A 26,064-nucleotide genomic window follows, 5' to 3' on the forward strand; every position below is an offset into this window, starting at 1 on the left:
AAAAGTCAGAAAAAGAAGAAAAAAGCATGAAAGAAGGCTAAATGCATCTTAAAAATATCGCAAAAAAAAAAAAAAGTAAAATAATTAAATAAATATTGAAAAATTAAAAATTGGAAAGTAGGTTATTGAGATGGGGAAAAATGTCTGTCGGTGTGTCGGTCTGTCTGTCTGTCTGTCCCCCCCCCCCCCAATAACTTTTGAATGAATAGTTCGATTCGAACAAACTTTTTTTTGTTCGAAAGATCTCGGCGAGGACAACTCATTCCCATATTTCACTTTTTGATTTGAACTCTTTTTTGTTCAATTTTGAACAGTTCAAATCCCTTAACATTAGCGCCTACGGGGAAACTGAAAGTCAATGTAGATTCCGTACTTGAAGGCGGATTTACTTCAAACAAATTTTGTTGGAAATAGCTCTTGACGCCAAACTCCAGCCTTCGACTCCGAGAATTAAGAGGCACTTGACTCCGACTCCGACTCCTGTTCCCGACAATTAATCGGACTCCGACTCCCCGACTTCGACTCTGACTTCGTAGCTTTGGCAAAAATTTATACACGAAAGACAAATGACTGACTACGATTCTTAGATATTCGACTCCGACTCCTTTACCCCAAAATGAGATTGACTCCGACTCCGAAGCTATGGTTTTGACTGTGAACTAATTATTGTTGATCTGACTTGTTTTTATTTTTACGCTAAAGTTTTAATTTAGGTATTCAGTGTTTGGCGAATAAACTCGAAGTCATTTATGTTTCTACATAAGGATATGCGCAGACGATTTTTTTTTTTTTTTTGACAATAAATATTATTTCTTTAAGTTGACATTTTATTCTTTTTATTTATTTTGGTAAGTGCATTAATTCATTTAAAAAATTGTTTTTGGCAACAGAGGAAAAATAAACGATTTTTTTTTGATATGATGTATTTATTTTAATAAGCTTATTAATTTTAATTATTATTTTTTCGTTTTGAAAGCTGTTAAAGATTTTTTTAATGGAAAAAAGTGTATTAGCTGCTTTGTTTAAAATTTGCTGCTATTTTATTTATTTATTTTATTTTTATTTTATTTTATTCTTTTTTTTACGCATCTAACTTTTTTAGATGAGTGAAAAATATTTCATTCCTAGAAATCAGCTTAAAGTATTTTAAAAATATGTTTGAAAAAATTTACGATTTTAGCTATTTTTGAGAATATTGATCAGGTACTAGAAAGTAGTATGGGTATACGGGAAAGTAGGCTCGTCTAGTTCTAGACAGAACTTCTTGTTACAAGGTGTGATAATGATAAAAATTGAGCACATCAGCTGCCCATTGTTTTCCAAGAACGTTTCTGAATCGTTTTTACAGTGTAATACATAGCTCGATATAAGAGGTTGTTGCTAGATGTAATGGGGTGTGTGAAAGAAAAGGAAGTAAATAATAGGTGGCAGTATAGAGTCCACACCGGATTTCTATCTAATTAGTTCTTCTTGAAACTAGATGACTATAAATGATAATAACCTTTGGATGTCGTAGTTTATGCATTGAATGTAGTTGACGGATAGCTTTTTTGTATTGCTAACGTAATTAAATTTATAATCAAATAATTTTAAATCGATTTTAAAATTTAGAGACATACACCTAAACCTTTTCAATCAAAAAAGTACAACATGTGAAATTGGATAGCGATGGATGAAATGATTAATACAAATTAGTTCTTATAATTTCTACACAATATCTTACCTTCAATTGGACTTGAAGCAGAAGACATGATCTCCCACTGAACTTGAATACTTGTATGGGTTGTCGATAAAACATTCAGAAGAGGATTTGTAGGTGGATCTAGAATATATAAAGAAATAAAAGCTTAAGACTTGACTTTTTTTGGCGTAAGAAGACAAACTGTGAGATTATTGAACTCCACACATAACTTAGTTTTATTAAGTATAAAAATGCTACGCATAACATGCTATACATTAAAAGAACTTTAAGTAAACACTAGAAATTTTGAAACATTAGAAAAAGATGCTCATTTTTTCGGAGAAAAAGAAAAATATTCATTATTATTTTCTTTACTTCCGCAGATTTCCAAAAATACTAAAAAAGTGAAATAAATAAATAAAATGAAACATTTCATTGAGTTGTGCGGTTGACACTTATTTTTTAAGAATTGTAAAAATTGTTAAAACTAATGAAAATTAAATGTTTTCGGTCAATCGCAAAGTATAAGTGTGACTTCACTGCAATTAAAAAAAAATCTTCGCATTTTGAAACTGAACTTTGAATTAGGAAAAAAAATCAAATTCTAAATCAGCAGTAAAATAAATTTGTAAATTTGTGGTTTTATATTTTTCCCTTAAATTGCATTTGACACTAATAAATAACTGTAATTAATTCAATGTGTTTTTGTTAACGGAAAATATATTTTAGTAAAAACCAGTATCAGCTTTACCTTAGATGTTTTTAAACAACTTTATGCAAGAAAAACTTACAAGAAAAAGGCCATTGAAAACTGCTATAGTGCTAGAAATTATCCTATTTTTGGTACTATGGAATGCCTTTTGATATTGCATATACTATAGTTGCGCAAATCTAACCTGGCAGCATTGTGAAGGCTATGCAGATCCCAATCATAGCATTACGACGCTGCTGGGTTAGATTTGCGGCGGATATATAGTTACTAATAAAATGCTTAATTTTTTCATTTAAGACAGACTGTTTTCTATTATTACAACAGCTTAGTTTCAAGTAAATCAAACGCAGGTTCCCTGTGATTTTTATTACCTATCTTCGTAGTTAAATAGCCTGAATTCCGTCTAATCTGTAAAAACTAAGTACAACTTAAAAAATGTTTTTGAGCTGAGCTTGTTTCAGCTTCCACGAAAATTTGGCCATAAGTTTTACCCATTAATGACTTGAAGGAACGTAACCTGGATAATAAAAATATGCTTTTGTTGAATAATTCTCCTTGGGGGGGGGGGACAGTATGATATTCCTTTATCCAAGAAAGACAACAGAAACACTTTTTAAAAGTCTGACGGTACATGTTTGTTTGTGGGACTATCTCTGTAGAGTTGTGAATTCCCTTGACTGATTTTTATGTCTTATCAACCATTGGCTTTTGAACTTTTGAATAAATGCAGTGTGCTATCTCAGCATGGGGACATTGGTAAAAGTATTTGAAAATATATTAAATAATCTAACGTAAGCGCTAATATTCGTCAATAAAATAAATGATATAATGTATATGATTTATACTATAAAAACATTACTTTATATTGAATGATTTAGGAATCCACGAAAAATGTTTTTTTTTTTTTTTTGAAACAAAATTTACTTTAATACCATTATCTTTCGTCTTCACTTTAACTTCTTCCGATGGCGGACCGGCTCCTCGTCTGTTAAAGGCTTGAACAATGACACTGTAAACTGTAACACGCTTCAAGTTCGTTATAAGGCATTCGTTGCGAAAGACATCTGTAATTTCTAAGGTCTTGTATGTAAAAGGCTTTGATGAACCGTGCACTTTGTAACCAACATAGTATCCAGCTAGTGGTCCATTTTGAAGATTTGGTGCTGTTGGCTGAAAATGTTAATTAATTTCTAAAGTTAAAATGTCTACAACAAAAATTGTATGCACTTCATCAAAATTGATCTTTGAATTTATTGATAAGTTTGATTTTAGTTCATAAATGAACTAAATAAAAATGAAAATAAACTAATTTGTAAAAGTGTTCATGGTTATGTCAAACATTACATAAGATCGATCTGCAACTTCTTGCAATATCATTGTATAAAACTCTTTCCATTGTATGAAATTCTTTCTTACAAACAGGTATATTCAAAAATTACATGTAATAAGATAGTATGTTTTCACCATCATCACTAAACTATTGTTTATAGCTTTTAGTATTGGCACTCATTCTTTCAAATTTCTCAAAGGGGGCTACTACCTTGAAGACAGTGGAAAAAAAAACTATCAGGGTCAATCGTTATAACATGTTTTATTTGAATACTTGAATTACTTTCTAAGTTATTGCAGTCAGGTTAAACGAGAAAAAGCGTTGGATTGTCCCCCACTTTTCAGATAAATTCATGAAAAATTAAACAAAACCAGTTTCTTCTAACCACGTATTTGCATAATTCGTGCTAATCAATTTTTAACATGTTGAGTTAGAGCTGCCACAAATACTTTCCACCAAAGACCGACACTACAGACTGAAGCTGACAGACATTTTCTAAAAATGATTATACTGTTTAAACTTTATCGCCCATTACAACTTGAAAATCGATCAAAATTTAAAAATTGAAACTTTTTCTGGATCGAATAGCTTTTTCTATACATTTCAGATATGGAGGATGTAGTAGAAATCTTAGCTGATTTAAGGGATAACTTCAAGAGCCAAAATTAAAATCTGGTATTATTCTCCGAAAACGAAAATGCCCAAGTGTAACATACATGGAAAGTGGTAAACCAGCTCCCTAAATTTAATCACACAAATAGTTCCGTCAGTCTTACTAAATGTTGTGTCATATACTTGGATAAATAATGCTGCATAGAGTGGCGTAGTGGTTAGCCGTTGTTCTCTTTAGCGCAAAGCCTAGTTCAAACCAATGTCCAGTCAGTGGATTTTCAAGATGCAGAATATTGACAGCGTTCATGTCATATGTTGTACGTAAAATGTCCATTTAGTATCCTGCTTTAAATTCTTTCGGAAAAATTAAACTTCCAGTGCAGTTTTGCATCAAAGAGATTTTAGGTGTCACCATCTGGTCAGGACTGAAAATTTGCAAGGTAATGGCTATTCTTCGATGGAGGTACTACATGAAAGAATGGTTCTAATTCTTAGGGAATGCACCCAGTCTGCAAATGGCGAGAAACCAATACGCAGACATGTTTTTTTTTTTTGTAATATTACTACTTCTACTTTGGAGTAAGAAAACGATATGTATAAAACATGCTACATTATTAAGAAACGCTCTAAATGTTTAAAAATAAATAAGAGCATACAGAACGCCGTAAAATTATTTTCATTTCATACTAAACATAATCCTTTGCCATTAAAAAAAAGGATTATTTGAAACATTACAAAAATTCCATATCACAAACAACGCTGATAAGTTATTTTAAAAATATTTACAATGACGATAAAATTTAAAATGCACCAAGAAATATGTTTATATCTGGTGCATTACCTGCCAAGTTACTCTAAGAGTATGACTGCCAATAGCTTCAGCTCGAACATTTAAAGGTGGACCACCAGGCACTAAAAATTAAAACAATTCCATTATATTAATTTTTATCTACTTAAAATCTATGTTTACAAAAATTGATGTTTATAATTCCATTAGATAAAAGAAATATAATTCATTTGAAAATCAATTGTGCATTTGAGAAATATTGAAATTTATATTGATTTAAAAGCACTTACGAGTGTAACAAATCAGCTGTAAAAGTGTGCATCATCGTTAATACATCTCAAAACAGGACAGTCGCATTAATATTGACCCTTGACATTATTTGTCTCTTCTTTTCTTTCTTTTTTTTTTTTTTTGACTTTTTTGGAAAAATGGGAAAGGATTGGTAATAAATTTACCTCACTGAAAGTGAACAATAATCCATGCTGAGCGCAAACCGTGAGAATCCTGTAAAATAGGGTAGTAAAATGAATTTTTGATTTTTAGAAACGGGTACCTTTCAATTACCGTGTATGAAGCTTAGTAACAAATCTGTTGAATATTTCATTTTTACGACGGCATCTTAAATATGCGCATTTGACCTAAAGTTTTGATTTTTTGGATTTTTTTTTCTAAGTATTAGAAATGAAAAAAAAAATGATGAAGGGTGATTATTAAATGGCAGAACAAGGCCTAAAATATACCAAGATTTTTTAAAAAACCTTTTTAGGTTATGATTTCAGTCTGCGCAATACGCCCAAAGTTTATTATATCTCTCAAAATGTCTGATATTTTCAACATATTGGACCGACACGGAGTTGTCAACAAGCAGTCAAGCGTGAAGTCCTGTAGTATACGAACCCTATTCATTGATGACAACCATCGTTTAAACAAGACAAAAGATGGCAAAATGCACAGAACAGCTATTAACGAAAGACCATGTATCTCTAATAGAGAGACCTGAATCTCGGTTTATTGATTACACATTACCGTTGTCAGGGTTAGCCATTGACATTGGAAATTCTGTATTAGCGTACTTTTAAGAAAACAATCTCACAATGTCTGAAGTAGTTTGCATTGGTTCTGATGGATGCAATACAAACACAGGAAAATACAAAGGTGTAATTAATAAACTTGGAAGAACAACTTGGTAAACTTCTGCAGTGGGTAATTTGCCAACGGCGTTCAAATGAACTTCCTATGCGGCATTTCTGGAAAAGCTAGATGGAGCTACTGGTAGACCGAAAGAATTTGCTGGTACTGTTGGTCGATGCTTAACACCATGCCATACTTTTAAATCAGTTCAGTTTGAGCCCATAGAGTTTGTAATTGATCAGGTCGATCGTGGCAATAAAAGTGATTTGAATACTGACCAACAGTATATTTATGATATGTGCAATGCTTTTTCGACCAGGAAAACGTCCCAAGAATTAGAAAACAGAAGTCTAGGAGCAACAAACTTGTTGGAAACAATGAAGAGTTGCACTTATATCTCTGGGGAAAATCAGAAAATTGTATTCAAATCTATCCAAAAAAATACATACTTTGCTCACCCTGAAAACATGCTGTTATCCATATTAGTTAATAAGAGATATCAGATAAAGAAACTGGCTTTAAGTCGTATAGCAACATTCGATCTAGAAAACAAACCAGCAAACAAGTGAGAATGTTTCAGATCCCAAAAATCGACTGTGGTGCATCAGAATACATTAATATGATTTCCTAGTATGATGTGAAAGTTACAGAACCACCTTTTACATGTCATTTGACAACATAGGATTTACAGGGATTACTGGAAGCTGAGCATTTAAAAATAATTTCCAAATGCACTCTTCTTGAGCTTCCATCACTCACTCAAGCGGTTGAAACAGCTATCAAAGAGGTCACTGCCTTTTCCAAGGGCTCTGTGACCACAATAAAAGATTAAGCTTAGTAGAAACAAGGCTGTTTGATAGAAATATCCGCCCAATCTACGACACAAAGAAAGAATTTAACTATTGAATGTTAATCTAAGAAGTCTATAAGATGGCACTTGAAGTGCGACCACCTCCTCGTGGTGAGTCCTGGGTAGTTCCACATAAACTACATAAGAGTTGCACGTAATGGGGTAGTAAACGAGCTGATGTATGCCTCACATGACTTCCTTTTACTCCATTTTAATGTCATTTTCCCATTATTGGCAATTTTAATGTGATTCAATAGTTTAATCTCTAAATATTAAAAACGATGGCCAAATTAAAAGCAGATAAAAAAAAATCGCCAAATTTTCCGCCAAGTTGGCGACAAAACTTGGCGACCAAAAGACTGGCGATATATCGCCAAGTGTCCGCCAAATTGTAACACCACTTAAGTTTGCATTGATATCAACAATGATTTCCCCCCAAAAAGGTGCAAAAGACCCCCTTAGGAACATCCGAAAGCAACCAAAAGGGGATCTGCACAACTAGACACCACTACGAGTCTATGTACCAAATTTCAACTTTCTAGGACATACCATTTTTGAGTTATGCGAGATACATACGCACATACGCACATACGCACATACGCACATACACACATACGCACATACATACAGACGTCACGAGAAAAGTCGTTGTAATTACCTCGGTGATGGTCAAAATGGATATTTCGCGTGTCTATACATTCTTAGGCACTTTTCCGCATGTGGTCGAATCGGAAAAAAAAAACTCAACATTCATTTGGGGGTGAGCAAAATGGAAATTAAGGGCGATTTTTGAGTGAAAATTTTTTCGCGAATACAATACTTCCTTTTTTGTAAAAGGAAGTAAAAATGGGTTAGGAAAACTTTTTGGATGCAATTTGAGTAAATATTAAAAGGAAATACTAAATTATAAAAATGTATTGAAAATATCGGAAATTTTGGAAATTTGATGCACTTCCGACGAAATGCGCGAACTGAAACCATAATCTAAAATGGTTTTAAAATATTTTTTGTATATTTTAGACCTTGTTCTGCCATTTAATAACCACCCGTCATCATTTTGTTCATCTCCAATGCTTGCAAAAAAAAGAAAAAAAATTTAAAAAAAATCAAACATTTCAAAATTTTAGTTCAAATGCGCAGGCTCAAGATGACGTCGTAAAAATGAAATATTTTACAAATTTGTTTTTAAGCCTCATACACAGTTATTGAAAGGTACCCGTTTCCAAAAATCAAAAATTCATTTTTTTTCACTCCACCCTACGTATAAAATGTTATTTATCAATGCCTTTGTAACTGCTTTATGGTCGGTCATAATGTTATCTAAAATGTTTGTACGTATTAAACGTGAAGTTGTTAACAAGTTTTGTTCTTCTCTTCAATATAAAATGCGACTTATATCAGTTTTGTGAGAGTAGTCGTAAGCTTTAAAATACTTGCTTGTGTAAAGTAGGTTTTGTTGTAAAAAAAAAGTAAGGCTATTTAAAACTGTCAAACTTTATATTCTATTATTTCCCTCACTGTGACAGCATAAGAATATCACGTAGAAATAGTGATTTGTCTACAGAATTAGTTTAATAATTGACCCCCTTTATGCATTCTTTGTGAGAAAGGAGAAACGCATAGGTCATAACTCAACCTTGTATGAGGTTTGTAAATCCCAACGTCAGAAAATTACAGAGAGTTAAATAAGATATCTCATTTTAAAGTAATTTTTGGTTTTTACTGATCGCAGACGATGTCCTTAAAGTCAATACTTCTAGAGTAAAACAAATTATGTAATTCGGAAAAAAATCACATAATGATGAAGCTTTTATATTTAACTGTACTCCAATATTAAAGTGCATTTCAAATATTTTAGACATGATGCCTGTTTTCTGAAATACATAAAAAATATATGAATAACTTTTTCATTTCATTTTTAATAATTCTTAGGTAACCGGAAGGGGAGGAGGGAGGATGGGATTAGGAGTTTGGAAGGGGGTACATTATATTTTCGTATAATTATGCACTAAGGCGCATTTTATTAAAAATTGAATTTATTTTCTTGTTAAAAGGTATATATAAGAATGTATTGTATATTTAACCATAAAAGGGCGTTCGTTTTATCAGTTGCTTTCCTTTTAATCATTACTTTTGTTTATTTTCCAGTGTGAAGCACTTCAAAATAATTATTTTAAATCTGACAATGCTAGTCATATAAAAAATTAGTCAACAATAAATTGTTTTTGATTTCTTTTCTTATTGCTAATCATTTTATGCAGCAGAAAATAAAATGGTGAAAATAAATGTACCTTCCAAGTCGGTAGTTGCGGCTACATAAGAGCTAAAGTCACTTTTTCCAAACGAATTCTCTGCCATAACTCGAAAGTTGTAAGTTACCGACGGTAAAAGGCCAGTTATTACAGCTTTATTATCAGCGCCAGATGCAGTGAGTTCCTTCGAGTCATCTTTCCAATTGCCTATGATTTTTTGAAGAAAAACATTCATAATTAATTATGTAAAGCAAACAGGGGGCAGAGCCCAATTCCATTGTTTTAAAAATCCTGCTGGTGTTCCCAGCATGATTTACTTTCATAAGATGTAGTCGTGTAGACATGCGAACAACAACAACAACGACAACAACAACAACAACAACAACAACAACAACAACAACAATAATAATAATAATAATAATAATAATAATAATAATAATAATAATAATAATAATAATAATAATGGTATTTATGTTGGAAATAAGCTGGCTTCATTCATTCCGTGTAACCCTGCCCTCTGGTGGAAAGTTCGAAAAGAGGGGAAACGCCTGTTTATGATCTGCGATGGCGAATAATATTTTTCCCGCGTGTGTTTTATCTTGTGATTAGTGTTGTAAATACTAGATATTATGTGTCGTCACGGGTTGTAGTTCTTTGGAACGGATCCTACATCCTACTACAATGAAGAATACCATTGTCGTTCAAAATACCCCTAAACAGCGCCGCAAATTCTACATTTATAGCAGTAAACATTTTGTTTGAGTCTTCACTCTTTTCTTATCATTTTCAACTTTCTATAAAAAAATGCATTATACATAGTTTCATTTAAAATTTTAGTTTCTTTATTATTTTTTTTTCCTAAATGCAAGAAATGAGTTTTTAATGGGGCTTAGAAAAGTTTCGTGGCATGCATTATTGACGAATGCAGTTTTTACATTCAATTAAAGAATTTTAAAATTTTAATCTCGAAAGTATACATTCAGATTCAAATAATCAATTTGAATAACCTGAAGCTCAAGAGTTATCGCAGATGGTAAAAGTTGCCCTTTAAACGTGTGATCTTTTTTTTAGCTGGAATATAAGAATAAAGTAAAAAAGCAGTGTAGTGGAATAATTAAAAATAAGTGGTATAATTACTATCATAATTATGGGTATAAAAATGAAAAACGAAAACCTTATTTTAAGTAAACATTTTGTTGGTGCCACTGTTAAAGCATATATTTTCCCTGAGATTACCGCCTTACTTTACTAAATATTTAGACACATTTTGAACAAGCCAACGGCTCAGAATTTTCCTTTTTTTGAGTCACTGATTTGTTAATTTGAGCTTAATGATAACATTTTACTGTCCAATAAGCGTTTAATTTAAATGTTAAACGCCATACTGCGTAAAAACGTTATGCACTGTTCAGTCTGTGATAAATTTACTTTATTTGAACGATGGTAAGACATTATGTTCAAAACACTAACAGAACCACGTTAGGTCTCAAAATAAATATACGTAAACGTGCCCTGCGTCTGGGGCATGTTTACGCAACCACCTTGAACTCAAAAAAAATTTTTTTTACTGTTAACAACACAAACAGAGCAACAACTGAATATACCTTTTTTTTTACTCTATTAATTGCGTCATAAAATTGCCGTGTCTAAATTTTCTAAGTTAAAACATAAAAATGAGGAAATTCATTGAAAAAAATTGCTCGTAAACGTGCCCCGGTCTACCCTTAAGTTAAACATAGCAAACATTAGACAGCAAAATTTCACCATAAAAAGAAAGTAATCAGAATGGTGTGAATTCCTAAACTACAGACAGTATAATAATGTCTCGCCAAATTTTTCACCAAAATTGAAATATTTAAGCATTGCAATATGGGTATAAAATGGCAAGTTCCCAAGTAGGCGAAAGTAAAACCATGGATGACATTTATAGCAACAATTCTGCAACTCAAATCTAAATTCTGTTCCTTGGAGCCAGACTAACGTAAGTCACATGATCGATATTTTACATGAGAGCAGAAAAACAGTTGCTTCATACAAAGGATTTGACTCACGCCATTTTCACACCGGTAAATTATTACAAATGATTTTAAAAATTATTTTTATTTTTAGGACTTACTTTGCAAAAAAAAAAAAAGAAAGAAAGAAAGAAAAGTAGGAGCCTACTGAACATTCCTAATAACCAAAACTGCTGCCAATTGAATAACAAAATTTGTATATATTCGAAATGATGTTAGCATGCATTCTTATATTATATTTGTGAAAATCGGAGGAGGAGAACAATTGACCGCCCCCCCCGGGGGGCCTAATTCAGGGACTCGTGACAAATCAATTCTAGGGATCTCTCAAAAGTTTGTAAACACTTTTAAAAAAATTAAATTTTACTTACCAAGTAATTAAAAAAAAACACAAATATTTTTCCAAAATGCAAATGTGCGTACGAACTGTTGGGACAACCCAATATTTTAGTGGTTATAGAAAATTTCATTAAAAATAGCTTTTTCATAATTCCGTTAAAGGTTTTGACGACTTGTTGTATTTCTCTTAGTATTATTTTTGATGTTGCTTTGCTCGTGGTTCTCTAGCTTCGTATATTGCTCGCACAATTTATTTTGCATAGGGGTACTGAATTCGTCTATCATTTTAACATTTTTTTTTCTTGATTTTTTTTACTTCTGTTTAAAACAAATTACTTTGAACTGACTTTGTATTTTCCCACCTTTTTTTCCCCTTGTAAATTATATTTTGTTTTGTATTGTAACATTAAAAAGTTGAAGGATGTGCAGGATTTAGTGGCGCCATCTAGAAAAATAATTTCAAACTAATGAAACAATTCTTGGTGTAAAAATTTTTATCAATAAATAAAAGCATGAAAAATAAATACATCCCATAAAATATCTTCGCTGAAGAATGATGGTAACACTTTATGTAGTAAAATGAGCAATGAAAGTTAAAACCTTTGTAAAGGAGAACAAAAACTTCCACTTTCGTGGCAAATGGTGATGAATATTCTTGAATTACACTGAACGGAAAAAAAAAAAAAAAAAAACCCTCACAAAATGCTTGACACCATTCTTGCTCTTATGTAAAATGACCTCTGAATCCTAATATGATCACTGTTTTTTCTAACAATCAGCCTTTTTTTTAATTATGCCCCCCTCCCTCTTTTTTCTTTTTTTTTTTCGTTTCCGTAGTTTCATAGATACATCAACACTTCATGCTTTTATTTGGAGGGTTAGGCAGCATTATATTAAACCATTATATCAACCTTAAAATTTAGAAAAGTTCAGAAACATGAAATTTGAAAAGAAAGAAGCTGAACCTTCCTCCTTTCAGTAAATCACCAAAGATACCATTAAAATTGATTTCAGTTTAAAAAATATATTTAAGCAAAAACCGTAGCGTCCTCCCTCCCTTAACGCTTAAGCGACTATCTTAGAGTACACATGCAATTGCGGTGCCAAAGACAGCCTAAAATTGCATATTTTGGAGCTGAATATTTTCGAATTGAGTATCCAACTATTCCCGATTTTCTTCACCTCTCCACATTGGGAACATTTTCTTGTAATGGCCACCGATCCCCTAAAGTTAACAAAGAAACACTAAAATATACTTTAGTTTTGAAAAAGTCGGAAACAAACCCAATCCGCCCTTTTCTATCACTTTACCATACTTTACCAAAAGCAGCCTAAATTTTAAATTTTTTACGTAAATTTAGCAATTTTCTCCAAGTGTGGGCCATACACCCTTCTTTTTTTTTTGAATTCAAACACCATTGATAGTTATTCCACAGCGAAACGTATTTGCTATTTCACAACGAAAGACCAGCAAATTGAGGAATCTCCTTGGGTGGCAAACGCTCTAGCTACGCGACTGGGAGAGGGGGGGGGGGGTTGAAAAATATCTACATAACATTATTTTGGAGATAGGGGAGTCTCAAACCCATTCTTACGTAATAATTTCCAAGTTGATATTTTGTAGCGCAGTCAAGTGGTTCGGAGGGGATTATATATCATTTGCTTCTGGAAGGTAAAAAAAGTACTAAGATAAGCTGTGTTTTGCTTGTTTTACAAAGAATAAACAGTGTAAAATGTAACAAAATAATCCCACTATGTATGCCGTGTTTTATATTTAATTAGTATCGCATCATATAATATATTTGAAAAAAAGAAAAATCTTTGTTTTAAACCTAATTTGGAGTTTTAGCGTAACTCATCCTTTTCTAACAACATTTTATTATTTCAGAAAACAAAATTGAATCTGTAGCAAAAATAAGGGAAGGGGTTTGAAAAATCTTACATGAAGGGAGGGGGGAGGAAAGAACAAAAATTGCCAAAATCCTCCTTACGTAATTAATATACGGCCCCTTTTCATTCAAAGTTATCGCATCAGGAACAGCGAGTATTGTTATTTTCTCACCTTTTACACTACGCTCGCAGTAGAAACTGTTTTACAGAGTTCATTTTCGTAGAGTTTCCTCTTAAGGATGTAAACCACATTTGTCAGCTGCAAATTTGACAACGAAACCTCTGTGACTGTACACTATAACATGTAAATATTTACAGATGTCTCCAATTAATTATTAAATATAAGCACTGTGTTTAATTGTTTTAAGCTAGGCAGAAATAGCTAAGATAGAGCTAATCTGAACCCTCAATTATCCGCTCTGAGTGATGTGCGTTTTAAGTAGAAAATTGAATACTGGTGTTGGAAACCGTTACTACGTTTTTCAAATGCAGCTTCGTATACGTGCGTAAGATACTATAATATTTCAATCATCTCTACATAGTATAAATTGAAGTCCCCAGAAAGCGTCTGTGTGTTTGAACTCGCAAAACTCGAGAACTACCCGGCCGATTTCGATGAAATTTTCAGTTTGTTCCTTTAAGTCCTGAAAAGGTTTGTAGACCAGTTCGAAAAAAAATTCAATGAATAGTTATTTTTTTTAAATTCCAATTTAGGCCCAATTTTCTCATAAATTCCCGATTATGGGGGTAAAATATTACTTGCACATATTAATATTATATATCGTTGGAAAGAGCAGAACTTTCCGCGTTCTACGAAATCGGTTTCAATGATCTAACTTAATTACGACGGGAGTTATTTGCATTTTTATCTAAAACTTGTTTAGGCTTAGCTGAAACTTATGCACTACTTTCTTCATCAAATCTATCAATAAAAAGGGAAGGGATTGTCCCACAGTTTTCCTTTTCACAAAACTAAAAAGGGCGGCTTTTTTTTATTCAGTATCTAACTTGACCAATGGTCGAAAGTTTAACCCTCTATCTCCATTAGAAAAAAAAGTTACAACGAGTTAAATGAAGTTCAAAAATCTGTTCTCTATGCAAGTTTCTAACCATTTTATTTTCCGTTTTCCACGGTAACGCTTTTTGAATCCATTGTTTATTTCCATCTTTCTCATTTTCAATTCTTAAAAGTATTTTAATATATTGTCATCATTCTTTAGAGGGGAAACTTTACATGATGGTTTTTTTTTTCTTTTATTTAAGCCTGATTGTTGAATCTACGTCACTTGACACAATTTTTATTTTCAGAGTAGACCGAGCAAAGCTGGGCAACGCGGCTAGTCATTCATATTTTTGAATGATCAAGAAAACTACAGCTTACTACTCGTAGTCGCCATAACATTAGATCTATATCATGATTTTCTAGAAATTTTGAGGACCGATTATAAAATTCATTTAGATTTTTTGATGCCATAACGTTTTTATGACTTTATTGGGTGAAATGACGATGACAAACTACGTGTTGATGATAATTTATCATCAGTTAAGTCTTCCGATGGAGATAAAGCCAGGATAAAGTTAGTAGGTTCTTTCAATCCTACATGGACAAATAAGGGCTTTGAGCTTCAAAGCCTTATTTTTTAAAAAGGAAAAAGAAAAAAAAAAAACTAATTAAAACACTCCATGGGGCTCATCTTTGTTTTCCGATGTAGTTTTGTACGAAATTTTAAGGCTGAACATACTAAGGGGTCTCCTGGGAAACCACACACATACCCAACATTTCTGGGAGATATTTTTAAAAAAAAAATTTGAAAAAAAAAATAGAACCGACTTCAAAATTGCTCTAAAAAGTGAAAAATAATTTTATTCTTTAAACACCATCGATAATACTTTTAAACATAATTTTTGAAGTTGGCGCAAAAACGATCGATAAAACCATTCACAGCCATAACTCAACTACAAGTATAAATTTAACCACGTCCAGTTTCTTCACTACCACATGCATTACGCATTGATGACAGCATATTTGAGTAACGATATAAATGTTTCGTTCCTAAGTTTGGATGATTTTTTTGATAAAAATATGAACGAAGCATGGTTACAATGGATTTTACTTTTTGTTTTTGCGCCAACTTCAAAAATTATGTTTAAAAGTATTATCGATGGTGTTTAAAGAATAAAATTATTTTTCACTTTTTAGAGCAATTTTGAAGTCGGTTCTATTTTTTTTTTCAAAATTTTTTTATTTCATTCTTTTTAGTGTAAATGTAGATATTTCAGTAAAAGTAAGAAGTTACCTAGTAAGAAGTGCGACTCTATATCACTGTATTGCTTTAGAAAAGCCTTTATTCAAAATTATCATTACAATTACTATTAATGTTACAGTTATATGGCACTAAACTTTTATAACAATGAGTTTCATATTGTCGCGTAGATGAAGATAGCGAAGACAATGTGAAAGCCAAATGAAGCGAATACTCTTTAGTCTCAACTCGAGATCTTAATTCAGAACCACGAATGAACGTTACATCTCCTTATATACAACTTGAAAAAGTGCTGGAACTTTCCAGACTTGAAAAGATACAGAAATTAATAGAACATTCGAGAAAATACGGAAAACAGTAGAAACGAAATTTTAGTAAAATTCGCTTTGTCCTAGTCGGGATTTGAACCCAGGTTGCTCGTGTGGGAGACGAGAATTCTACCACTGAGCCACCGTTATTCACGGATGACAAGTGAGAACTTTGCTACAATATCATTTTAATCATTTAATAGGGAAATTTACTGTTTTTTGCCCATAACTTTTTTTCTAAAGAACAAATATGGTCAAACAAAGTAATGGGACCTAAGTTGAGCCATCCTCTATCCATTAAAAAAAGAATCATCAAAATCGGTTCACTAGGTGAGACGCTATAGGTGAACAAACAAAAAAAAAAAAAAAAAAAAAACATACATACGGTATGAACTGATAACCGCCTCCTTTTTGAAGTCGGTTAAAAATATATGTATGGATACTACATAAAAACATATGTAACATCTTGTAACCATTACCTGAGCTTACTTTATATTGAATCGTATATACAAGGATTGGACTGTTGCCAGAGTACGGTGGAGACCAAGAAAGGGTGATACTTCGACTGGACGTTTCGTGAGCTGTTAATTTAAAAGGCTTGTCTGGTCTTTCTGAAAAATATATACGAGATTTGAATATCAAAACATCAAACCTTGAATCCAACTGAAATCACTTTAACTATAATTATATTATTTACAATACATGGAATCTGGAATACTGTATCGTGTTTGAACCAGAAGTTCCATATGTGCAAGGGATTTTAATGGGGTCCTTTCCGAAATTTTAAAAGTATTTTTTTCAGAAAGAGCATGCTAAAAGGCATAGGATTCAACCATTTTTTAAAAATAATTTGACAAAGTTAAATAATATTTAACAATTATTTTAAACGGCGCAATTTCATTGTTTACGCTTCTGCACATGACATCAAAAATGATGAAATGCCATTCACTGATGCCTTTAGCACACAGCGCAAAATTTAATTCGCTTCTTCATTGCCATAACGTGGAACCGCGGTAGACAGCAAAGCGCAAGCATTCAGTGCGCCCATGGAGTTGAGCTAAAAAGAGGACATAATTTTACCTTACACTCAAAGTACCTTATTTTTAAAATCGAACATTTAAAAAAAAATGATTAAAAATCAAGCGTTTGGGAAGAAAACTTTTTTTTCTCGCTCCATGTTTTTTCTTGCTTATTTTATCAATTTCAGTGACTGAAAGTAGTACTTTCGCATCAATTTATTTATTTATTTATTTAAACCCCACCAATCACCACCGTACCAACCCCGGTGAGGGTTTAACCGGATGTGGTGACTGGGGGGAACATAACAGATCACGAGCGACACTCGCTGGTACAATTTTGATAATTACAAAAACCAATAACAATACTAAGAAAACAAACAATAAAAGAACTAAATAAAAAGAACTAATATACAAGTGAATAAGCTAAATAAGATTGGGATGGAGATGGAATTTTCGCATCAATTAAACAACCAAATTTTTATCGACTTTTCATTCCAAGCATTTCCTTTTGCATTTAAAGTCGTGTTGTGTTAGAGTATTTTTTACAACGCTGAACTTCTTACATTTCCCATTACGAATAAATAAATAAAGAAAACTAACTATACAAATTGGGTAATTTTTGCCAACAAAGTTTTTTTAGTTCACTTTTTCTTTCCAGATTGTGTATGCACTGAGTTTCATGAAAAGGAAAACTTAACTTTTTTTGCAAACAAAATAAATTGAAGACGTATTTCTATGGTACATCTTACAAATTGTTTATTATTTAAAAAAAATGTCGTTCAACAGTTTGCCTTATTAAAAATTAAAATTATATAAAAAGGCTCAAAACAAGTGTACCAAAGCTTAAACTGTGTTGTATTCTAACACAAATTATTTAAGTTCAGTCTAATCACGGATTAGATGGAAAGGCAAACATCCAGTTTACATACTGAAATTGCATACTCCATTAGTTTTCAAGGATGTTAGCTTTTGAAGATGTATTTTAGCCTTCAAGTTAAGCAGAGTCTTATTCAAATTAGCGGAAAACGCGCATCAAATTTTTACTCTTCCTCCTCATTCAGATAGACTCGTCTCAATTGGACGTTTACCAATTCCATATAATCCATGGACAAACTGTAAAGATATGTGTCTACATATATTTTGAAAATGAAAAATTAATTGATCTTGCACCTTGAACAATAATTTGTATATTCATTTCATCTTTGCCAAATGCATTTTCTGCCAAACATGTAAATAAAGAAGAATCTCTCCTATCTGCTGACTGAATGTGTACTTCTGAAGTAATTCCCTCATCTGTCATTGTTTCGTCAATTGTGTACCTGTCGGAAAAAAGAAATTGCAAAATTGAACTTGTTTTTCAAAATTGTTTTAGTTACTTTTACTTTTGTTACATTAATATGAATTCTTCTGTTTACTTAATTAATAACATTTTTAATTTTTATTTAATACAATATTGTTTTCAATAAATTTAAATTGTTTTGTATAATTGCTTTAGTTACTTTTACCCTTGTTACAGTAATATGAATTCTGTTGAATTATATTTTTAATATTTATTTAATCTAAATAAATTTTTCAATTAAAACATAATGAAACATTTCATTTGTAATTCATACTAAATATATATTTTGTAATTAAAAAAACTAATGTTTTGGGTGCTGTTCATTAATTTTATGGCTAAGAAATACAAATGTAACGGCTAAAAAGTCAAGTTTAATCTGATGCAAATCACATTTTTCTACACCAGCAATTCGAAAATCCTTTCATGAGTATGGATAAGAGACTACATTTGTGGTGCCATCTGTTATCAGCCTAGTGAGACTACTGCAAATGTAAAATGAAAAGTATGCATGAATGCTGAAATTAATTAATTAACAGAAAAAAATAATCCAAAAGGACTAAAACGGTTATGATTTTTTTTTTTTTTTTTGGTAATTTTCACCTAAAAGTGGGAGAAACGGAAATAGGCTATCTAGCTAAATGAAAAATCATAGGTAAAAAGTTTAACTAAGTTAAAGTGACCGTTGACTACCATCTCTCCTTGAAGAACGACTGAAAAAAAAAATATGATTTAATTGCAATTTTTCAATACACATGAACTACTCTAAGGTTTCTCAAAATAAATTTAGCGTCTGAGAAGCAAAGCCACCGATTCGAGCAGTAAGATTTATTATTCTTTTAAAATTATTGTCAGTTTTAAACAGATAATCGTACAAAAACTTTTTTCTTGTATAAAAAAATAAATAATAATAATAATAATAATATATTTTTATAGAGTTTCAACTTAAAAATCAATTTTTATGCTAATTTAAATTTTATTTACATATTGCTTTCAGTTGCATTTCACGCAAGTAAAATAATAATATGTTACTTTTTCCTTTTATGTTTTTCTGAAGGAGAAAAATATAAATTAAGCAAAAAAAAATGTAGAATATAATTGGATTTACTTCTTTTCTGCTTGTTTTTCAAGTAATTGGCCATCTTTTTTCCATGTTACAGTAAGTGGTCTATCTCCGAAAGCTTGACATTTGATGACAACTTTTTCTCCTCTTCGAATTGTTTCAGCTGTAAATTCTTCTTTGAAATGTGCGGGTACTACAAGGAAAAAAACAACATGAATTCATTCACCTAACTGAACGTACTTATTAATAAATTCCGTAATAACTTTATGAGTAATTAAGTTGATTTTAAGCAAAGAAAATTGTATTACGCAGCTCACTTTTATTTTAATTATGATTTAGTAAACATTTAGGGATACTTATATTTATTTTAAATGATTAAATGCATATTTACTGTAGTTAAATATATGTATATTTTCGCTTAAAAACTTCGAGATCTTTTTTAAATTCCGAAATAGTTCATGTATCTTTAAAAATGTTTAGCTTGATTATAAAAAAAAGTTTTGGGAATTTCAATTTTCTTTTCTTAAAGTTATTTTAATTTGTTTTAAACATTTCTTATTAACAGATCTTTTAAAAATGTATGCTGATTACTAAGTTAACTAAATAAAGCTGATATTTTACAGAAAAATTAAGCAAGATTTATATATTTAACAACAGAGTGTTAATATATAAATCTTGCTTAATTGCATATCGTTCTTAACAATACGCTCTGAATCTGTTATTAACATTTCTAAGAGTGGAGAGAAAAATTAAATTAGCAATACAGATATGAAGATTTCTCAAAAAGCTAGCCACTGAAAAAAAAGTATTTTGGAAGTCACAAATTTAAAACAGAAACATTTTATGTTATTTTTTCAACTGCCATAAATGGAACAAAAAATCAAATGGGAAGCATAAGTCCTTGTTTGGCAAGCCCACTGCACGCTTGATATATTTTTAAAATGTATGCTGGTTACTAAGTTAACTATATAAAGCTGATATTTTACAGAAAAATTAAGCGATATTTTTATATTTAACAACAGAGTATTGTTAAGAACATATCGTTCTTAACAATACGCTCTGAATATGTTATTAAAATTTCTAAGAGTGAGGAGAAAAATTGAATTAGCAATATAGATCTGAAGATTTCTCAAAAAGCTTGCCACTGAAAAAGAAAAGTATTTTGGAACTCACAAATTTTAAACCGAAACACTTTATGTTATTTTTTTAACTGCCTTAAATATAAAAAAAAATCAAATGGGGAACATTAGTCCTTGTTTGGCAAGTACACTGCACGCTTGATATTATGAAAACTTTACAGTTTATATGTTTCCTGGGGGTCTTTTTTTAATATTTAAATTAATTTAAATCACAACGAATCTAGAAACTGTATGGAAATGTACAGCTCATTGTAGCGCCAATAATGCAACAGATACAGTAAAAAATATTCGAAAATAATTCTGGGTTAGGTCATTTTTGTTAATGTTTGAAGTGGCTCGACTTCATTCACAGAATTTAATAAATAAAATTTTCTTAGAACGTTCTTAAGATATGAGAAAAATGCTTTCTGCAATATTCTCATTTACATATATGCAAATTATTTCAAATGGTTAATTGAACAAAATTGTATAATATATGTTGTACCTCTAACACTCAAACTAATAACTGTACTGATTCCTGATCCTATTCCATTTGAAGCTTGACACATATAAAAGCCATCATCAGTTTTCTCCACGTTGCGTATTGACAAAGATCCATTTACTAACGTGTGAATATGCGCATCTGTTAGCAAAGTGTTGTAATCACTTTGTAAAGAATCTAAAAGGAAAGAGAAAAGGGTATAATATTTTAGTTTCAACATTCAAATTAAAACTCACATGATGTTTTAGAAGAGTCAACGTTAAAAATTGTTGTTGTTGTTTTTTAATTCTATGTTGAACGCTTTTATGGGTACCTTTCCGAACTTTAACTGATACCTACTTTTCTATTTGTGAATGAAAAAATACAAATTAGTGGGTACAAATACTTCTAAGTCAGTATTTCAAATAAAATTTATACAGGATGTTGCAGTTAAATGTTTCAGAACTCCTAAGAGGGGTAGGATGCATACTGAAGATTCGAAATCATATGGGGATAGGGGGGTTGGAAATGATATCAAAACCCAATAAATTTTTGGTATGCCGTGAGTATTCCAGACTGTTCGGAGTCCCATGCGTCGAAGATGTGAGGTGTGCATTGAAGCTGGGGGGTGGGGGGGGGGGGGGCAAAAAACTTCGAAAAATTACTTTGATTCATGTACCTTTCGCTTTTTTCATGCAAAATCAAAAAGATTTTTCTCTTACGATCTCTTTCAATATGATGCTTGTGTGTGCATCCCTGCTGCAGGAAAGCATTTCCGATCCTGGATTGCCATATTATTTCGAGTCGACATGATGCATCTTGCCCCTCTTAGAAATCCTGAAACGTTTAACTGAAACACCTTGCATAGAAACGTTGATGAACATCTGGATAAATGTCAGTTTGTATACCATACGTAAGAAGAAACTAAAATCTTTTGCATGAAATATACATTCATACATACATTAAAATCTATCTTTGTACGTGGAATTCAAGAGGTGTAAACACTTAGCGGGGAACAAATTTGATATTAAACTGGGCTTTATAGGAAGTAGTTAAATCAAATTGCAATTTCATTGAACATGCGTTTAAAGTACACACGAAGCGTCTGAGTGTGCCGAAAAATATTTTGTTTAAAATCCTGCATTACTCCTGTTATTAAAAAAAAAGAAAAGAAAATAGGCATTTTGTTATATTTTGGTGATTTTAAAAGCTCAAAAAAGAGTATTTTTGCCATAAATTTTAAGTTCATATTTTGATACATAATTTTTTTAAAGCTTTAATTCGTTGAACTTTTCCTAAGGCATACGGTCGAGCTTTCAAGAAAGACAACAACATGATACTGTGGCACATAAATTATGTTTGAATAATGTCACCCAAAAATGTCAAGCACTGAATCTCTTTTATACATTAATAAATAAAAATAACATGCATCCAAATTTAAATCTCTGTTGCATTAAGATTTTCACAATGAACGAAATATCTCATCTTGACAATTCAATTTCCCTCTGCTGCAAATGCGTTGCATTCATTGTTAAAAGTTTAAAAATTGATCGGCGATACATTTACCGAACATCATCCTTACGCAGCTCGGCGTCTTTTACATTGAGTGATTAATCGTTGTTTAGTAATTGATAATGTCACCAACTTCTGCTATCATCGAGCTGCGAGAATTTGTTTCAAAAAGAATTAAAACAACGAGGTTGAGGTTGATAAATGACAACAAAGGCATTGAAGGGCCCTTTATATCTTTGATTTAAAAGTTTGGTATATTTTTATGGTACTAACACGTTGAACTTTTTTTGTTCACGTGTCGCTTTTCAAAGTGATAAAATAATTATCTAATAAGTGTATTTTTTCTTCCTTTATCGGGTTCAAAGACATTATTTTGTTTTGTTATTATGAAACTTCTTTTTAATGGGTCAATAGTTAGGGTAATCTTTCACAAAAGTATTGTATTTCTTTTTAAACCTACGCTCTGTTTTTTAGAGAAAATTGCTTGCAAAATGTGATATTGGGCCATTTTACCGTAACTTGCGGGACAAAGAGACGCTTAAATTTCTTTAACATTTTGTCATATCTCTTAATATTTTAATTAAACAGGATTAAGCTTTTTTTTCACTTTACATTTGATACAAAGGTATTCCTGACTCAGTAATTTTTAAATATTAAAGTTTTTTTCTATTGAAAAACTACTTTTTTCACATTTGTCTTGCGTGGGACATCCAAAGTCGACCTCTTGTAACTTGCTTATGAATTAGTTAATATTTTTGCTGTATTAATACATTAATGTTGATATAAGCTGTAAATTTTAAGAACAAAGGTTCTCATGCAAAGGAGAGAGAGGTTCTCATTTGTTGAGAAACAATAGTTAAAACCATTGAAAAAGTTATATATAGGGTCATTCCACGAAAAAGTAGTCGCTTTGTCCTGCACATGATGGTTCATATATTTCATTAAAAAGTAACTAGTTAAAAAAGTAATGACGAAATCTTTTGCTCAATTCTTTTGTGATTTGCAAAGCAATAAAATTTTTACAACGCCCTTTTAAATTATTATTTTAAATAAAATATATGACGCGTCACGTGCGGGACGAAATTTACGTTTTCCGTGGAATGGTCCTAGACAAAAAGATAAAGATTTAAATAAGAAAAGAAGAAAAAAACAAAATAATAATAAGTGTGTATTTTCAAAATTTTAAGTAAAATTTATAGGTTAAGAACGGTGCATCTATTAAGTGTTGAGTAATCTATCCTTTAAAACTTAACACACATACAACCACACTTACCTATTTATTATCTAATCTGATGACTGAACTTATTCAAACAACTTAAACTTATTCATCGGCTTTATAAAGGATGTATGTACTCATCACAACATATTTTATTTTGACTACTGAATTTCTTCAAGTATTCCACTTTTGAAGAACAACTATTGAATTCTTCAATGATTTACTCATTTCCGCAGTACTTTGGCATGATGTCAAGCCGACCGGTTGCAAAGTCATTGTTGCAGAGACGTTTCAGTGCAGTCACATGAAACGTTTCGCAAATACGTCACACAGTGAATCCTGTGAGGCGTCACATGTTTATCAATTTGCGACTATAACCAGTGTGGTGAATCAGAGCGACATATTATGACTTACCGTGTCATGTTGAGCTATCAGAGAAATACCAATTTTAAACAAGCATAAGTTTTTTTGAAAACAAGATATTGTTGCTGCCATCTCGCAAAACTCTTTTAGGTTCAGTAGCTAGTCTTACCTTCAGCACGCTTCCATAAAATCTGCGGTTTCGGAAAACCATCCGCAACACAATTCAGAATCACGTCTGATCCTAGCACTGCTTCCGTATGGGGAGGCTCTATCATCCAACGGGGAGGAGCTGAAAAAAGTAATTTACCTTAAAAAAAAAAAAAAAAAAAAATACACACAACCGCATGCTACCATGATTTACAATGTCTTAAAATAGTTTTATGCCCCTTATTTGAAGTTTGTAGTGGCCATAGAAAGGCCCTCGTCGCCAGCCGGTTCCAAAACGTCACTGTAAACTAATCAACAGATTGAAGCAACTGATGACATCAGACCACAGTAAACCCACGATTATCCGCAATCCACGGGTTGTCCATAGGGCGGGTTATCCACGAATCAATCAACAATCAGGAACATGTGTTTTCGAAGTAAAAAGCAAATTCCAATGGAGGTTATTTTTTCCAAAAATTGTAAATTTAAGTCCGTTGATTTTTATTTATTAATTTTTCTGTGCTTCCTTCATCGTACATAAACTTGTTCTTTATTGATCTTAAGTTCTGTTGCGAAAAAATATAAATATTTTTACAGTACTGTTTATATTTCCACAGTTTCAAGGAAGTATGATGCATTTATACAGCTAGTTTTTTGAAGAAGGATAATTTTTACGTTATCAGTCACCTTTTTTTTCGTTTTGCGGTTTATCTGCGTTTTTTATTTTTCACGGCCACCCTATTCCGCGGATAATCGGGAGTTTACTGTCACAAAGTTCCGTCTCAAGTGATGCTGCAGTAACCACTTTACAGTGTCACAAAGCGACCACATACAAATTTTAGGTTACAAGGGGCGTCACAATGAAGATATATGAAACGCTTCACAAGGGTATCACAATACGAGTCCTGCTAAGACGTCACTAATCTGACAGTTCGTAATTTTGCCCATTAAGATTCGTTGTGTAGACCATGTTACTTTGCAGCCACATGTTGCGCTGCCAGGGTAATATTTAGCTTAACTTTTACTTGTTATATCGTCGCCTCAGAGCTACGGTAGGATATCTTAGTGTTATTCCTGCGATTAGATATCCGACTGTTGCTCTGAAGCGACAATATACAGTTTGGCTTGATTTACGATTTTTACTAATTAGCGAAAATTGTCCGCTCACCGAAATCACCGATTAGAAAAGTAATTGGGTAATGACATACCAGAAATGGAATTAAACATAATCTGTAACGTAAGGGGGGGGGGGAGGGAGTCATTTCGGATGATATTAGAGAGCAAAAACTTTCGGGAATAAATCATTTTTTTTCATCGTAGAAAAAAGTAAAAAGCTTTAATATTCAATTGGTATACATAATAATAAATTATAAACAAAAACAACATACTTTTTTTAACTAGATAGCAACGAAAAAATGAATGCCAGCCACGCCCATACGATTTAAGTTAGCTTACAAATCAATAGCACCTTGTTTACTAATAACTGATTTTTTAAAAACAGATTGCATGAAGATGTTTTTATCACTTACGGAAATAATCAAATCTTTCATGACAATTATTTAAAGCCCGTCTATTTGCTTTGCATAAAGATAATATAAAATAAATACATAAATCTGAAACTATTATAGCTCTGGTTTA

The 26,064-nt window shown here is 31.7% G+C and overlaps 1 protein-coding gene across 1 annotated transcript in view; it reads right to left on the minus strand.

The window, feature by feature from the left end:
• The window catches only part of LOC129223379 (cell adhesion molecule Dscam2-like), a 288,920-nt gene that overhangs the window by 16,899 nt on the left and 245,957 nt on the right, over positions 1-26,064 (minus strand). The window contains exons 12-20 of the mRNA XM_054857958.1: positions 24,449-24,568; positions 21,213-21,386; positions 19,635-19,782; positions 18,361-18,509; positions 16,651-16,782; positions 9,395-9,562; positions 5,177-5,247; positions 3,326-3,563; positions 1,724-1,822 (exon numbers count right to left, since the gene is read on the minus strand). Coding sequence (XP_054713933.1) covers positions 1,724-1,822; positions 3,326-3,563; positions 5,177-5,247; positions 9,395-9,562; positions 16,651-16,782; positions 18,361-18,509; positions 19,635-19,782; positions 21,213-21,386; positions 24,449-24,568 — 1,299 coding nt within the window. The remainder of the gene's footprint in view (positions 1-1,723; positions 1,823-3,325; positions 3,564-5,176; positions 5,248-9,394; positions 9,563-16,650; positions 16,783-18,360; positions 18,510-19,634; positions 19,783-21,212; positions 21,387-24,448; positions 24,569-26,064) is intronic.

Source organism: Uloborus diversus, chromosome 5 (genome assembly GCF_026930045.1).
Source record: "Uloborus diversus isolate 005 chromosome 5, Udiv.v.3.1, whole genome shotgun sequence".
NCBI lineage: Eukaryota > Metazoa > Arthropoda > Arachnida > Araneae > Uloboridae > Uloborus > Uloborus diversus.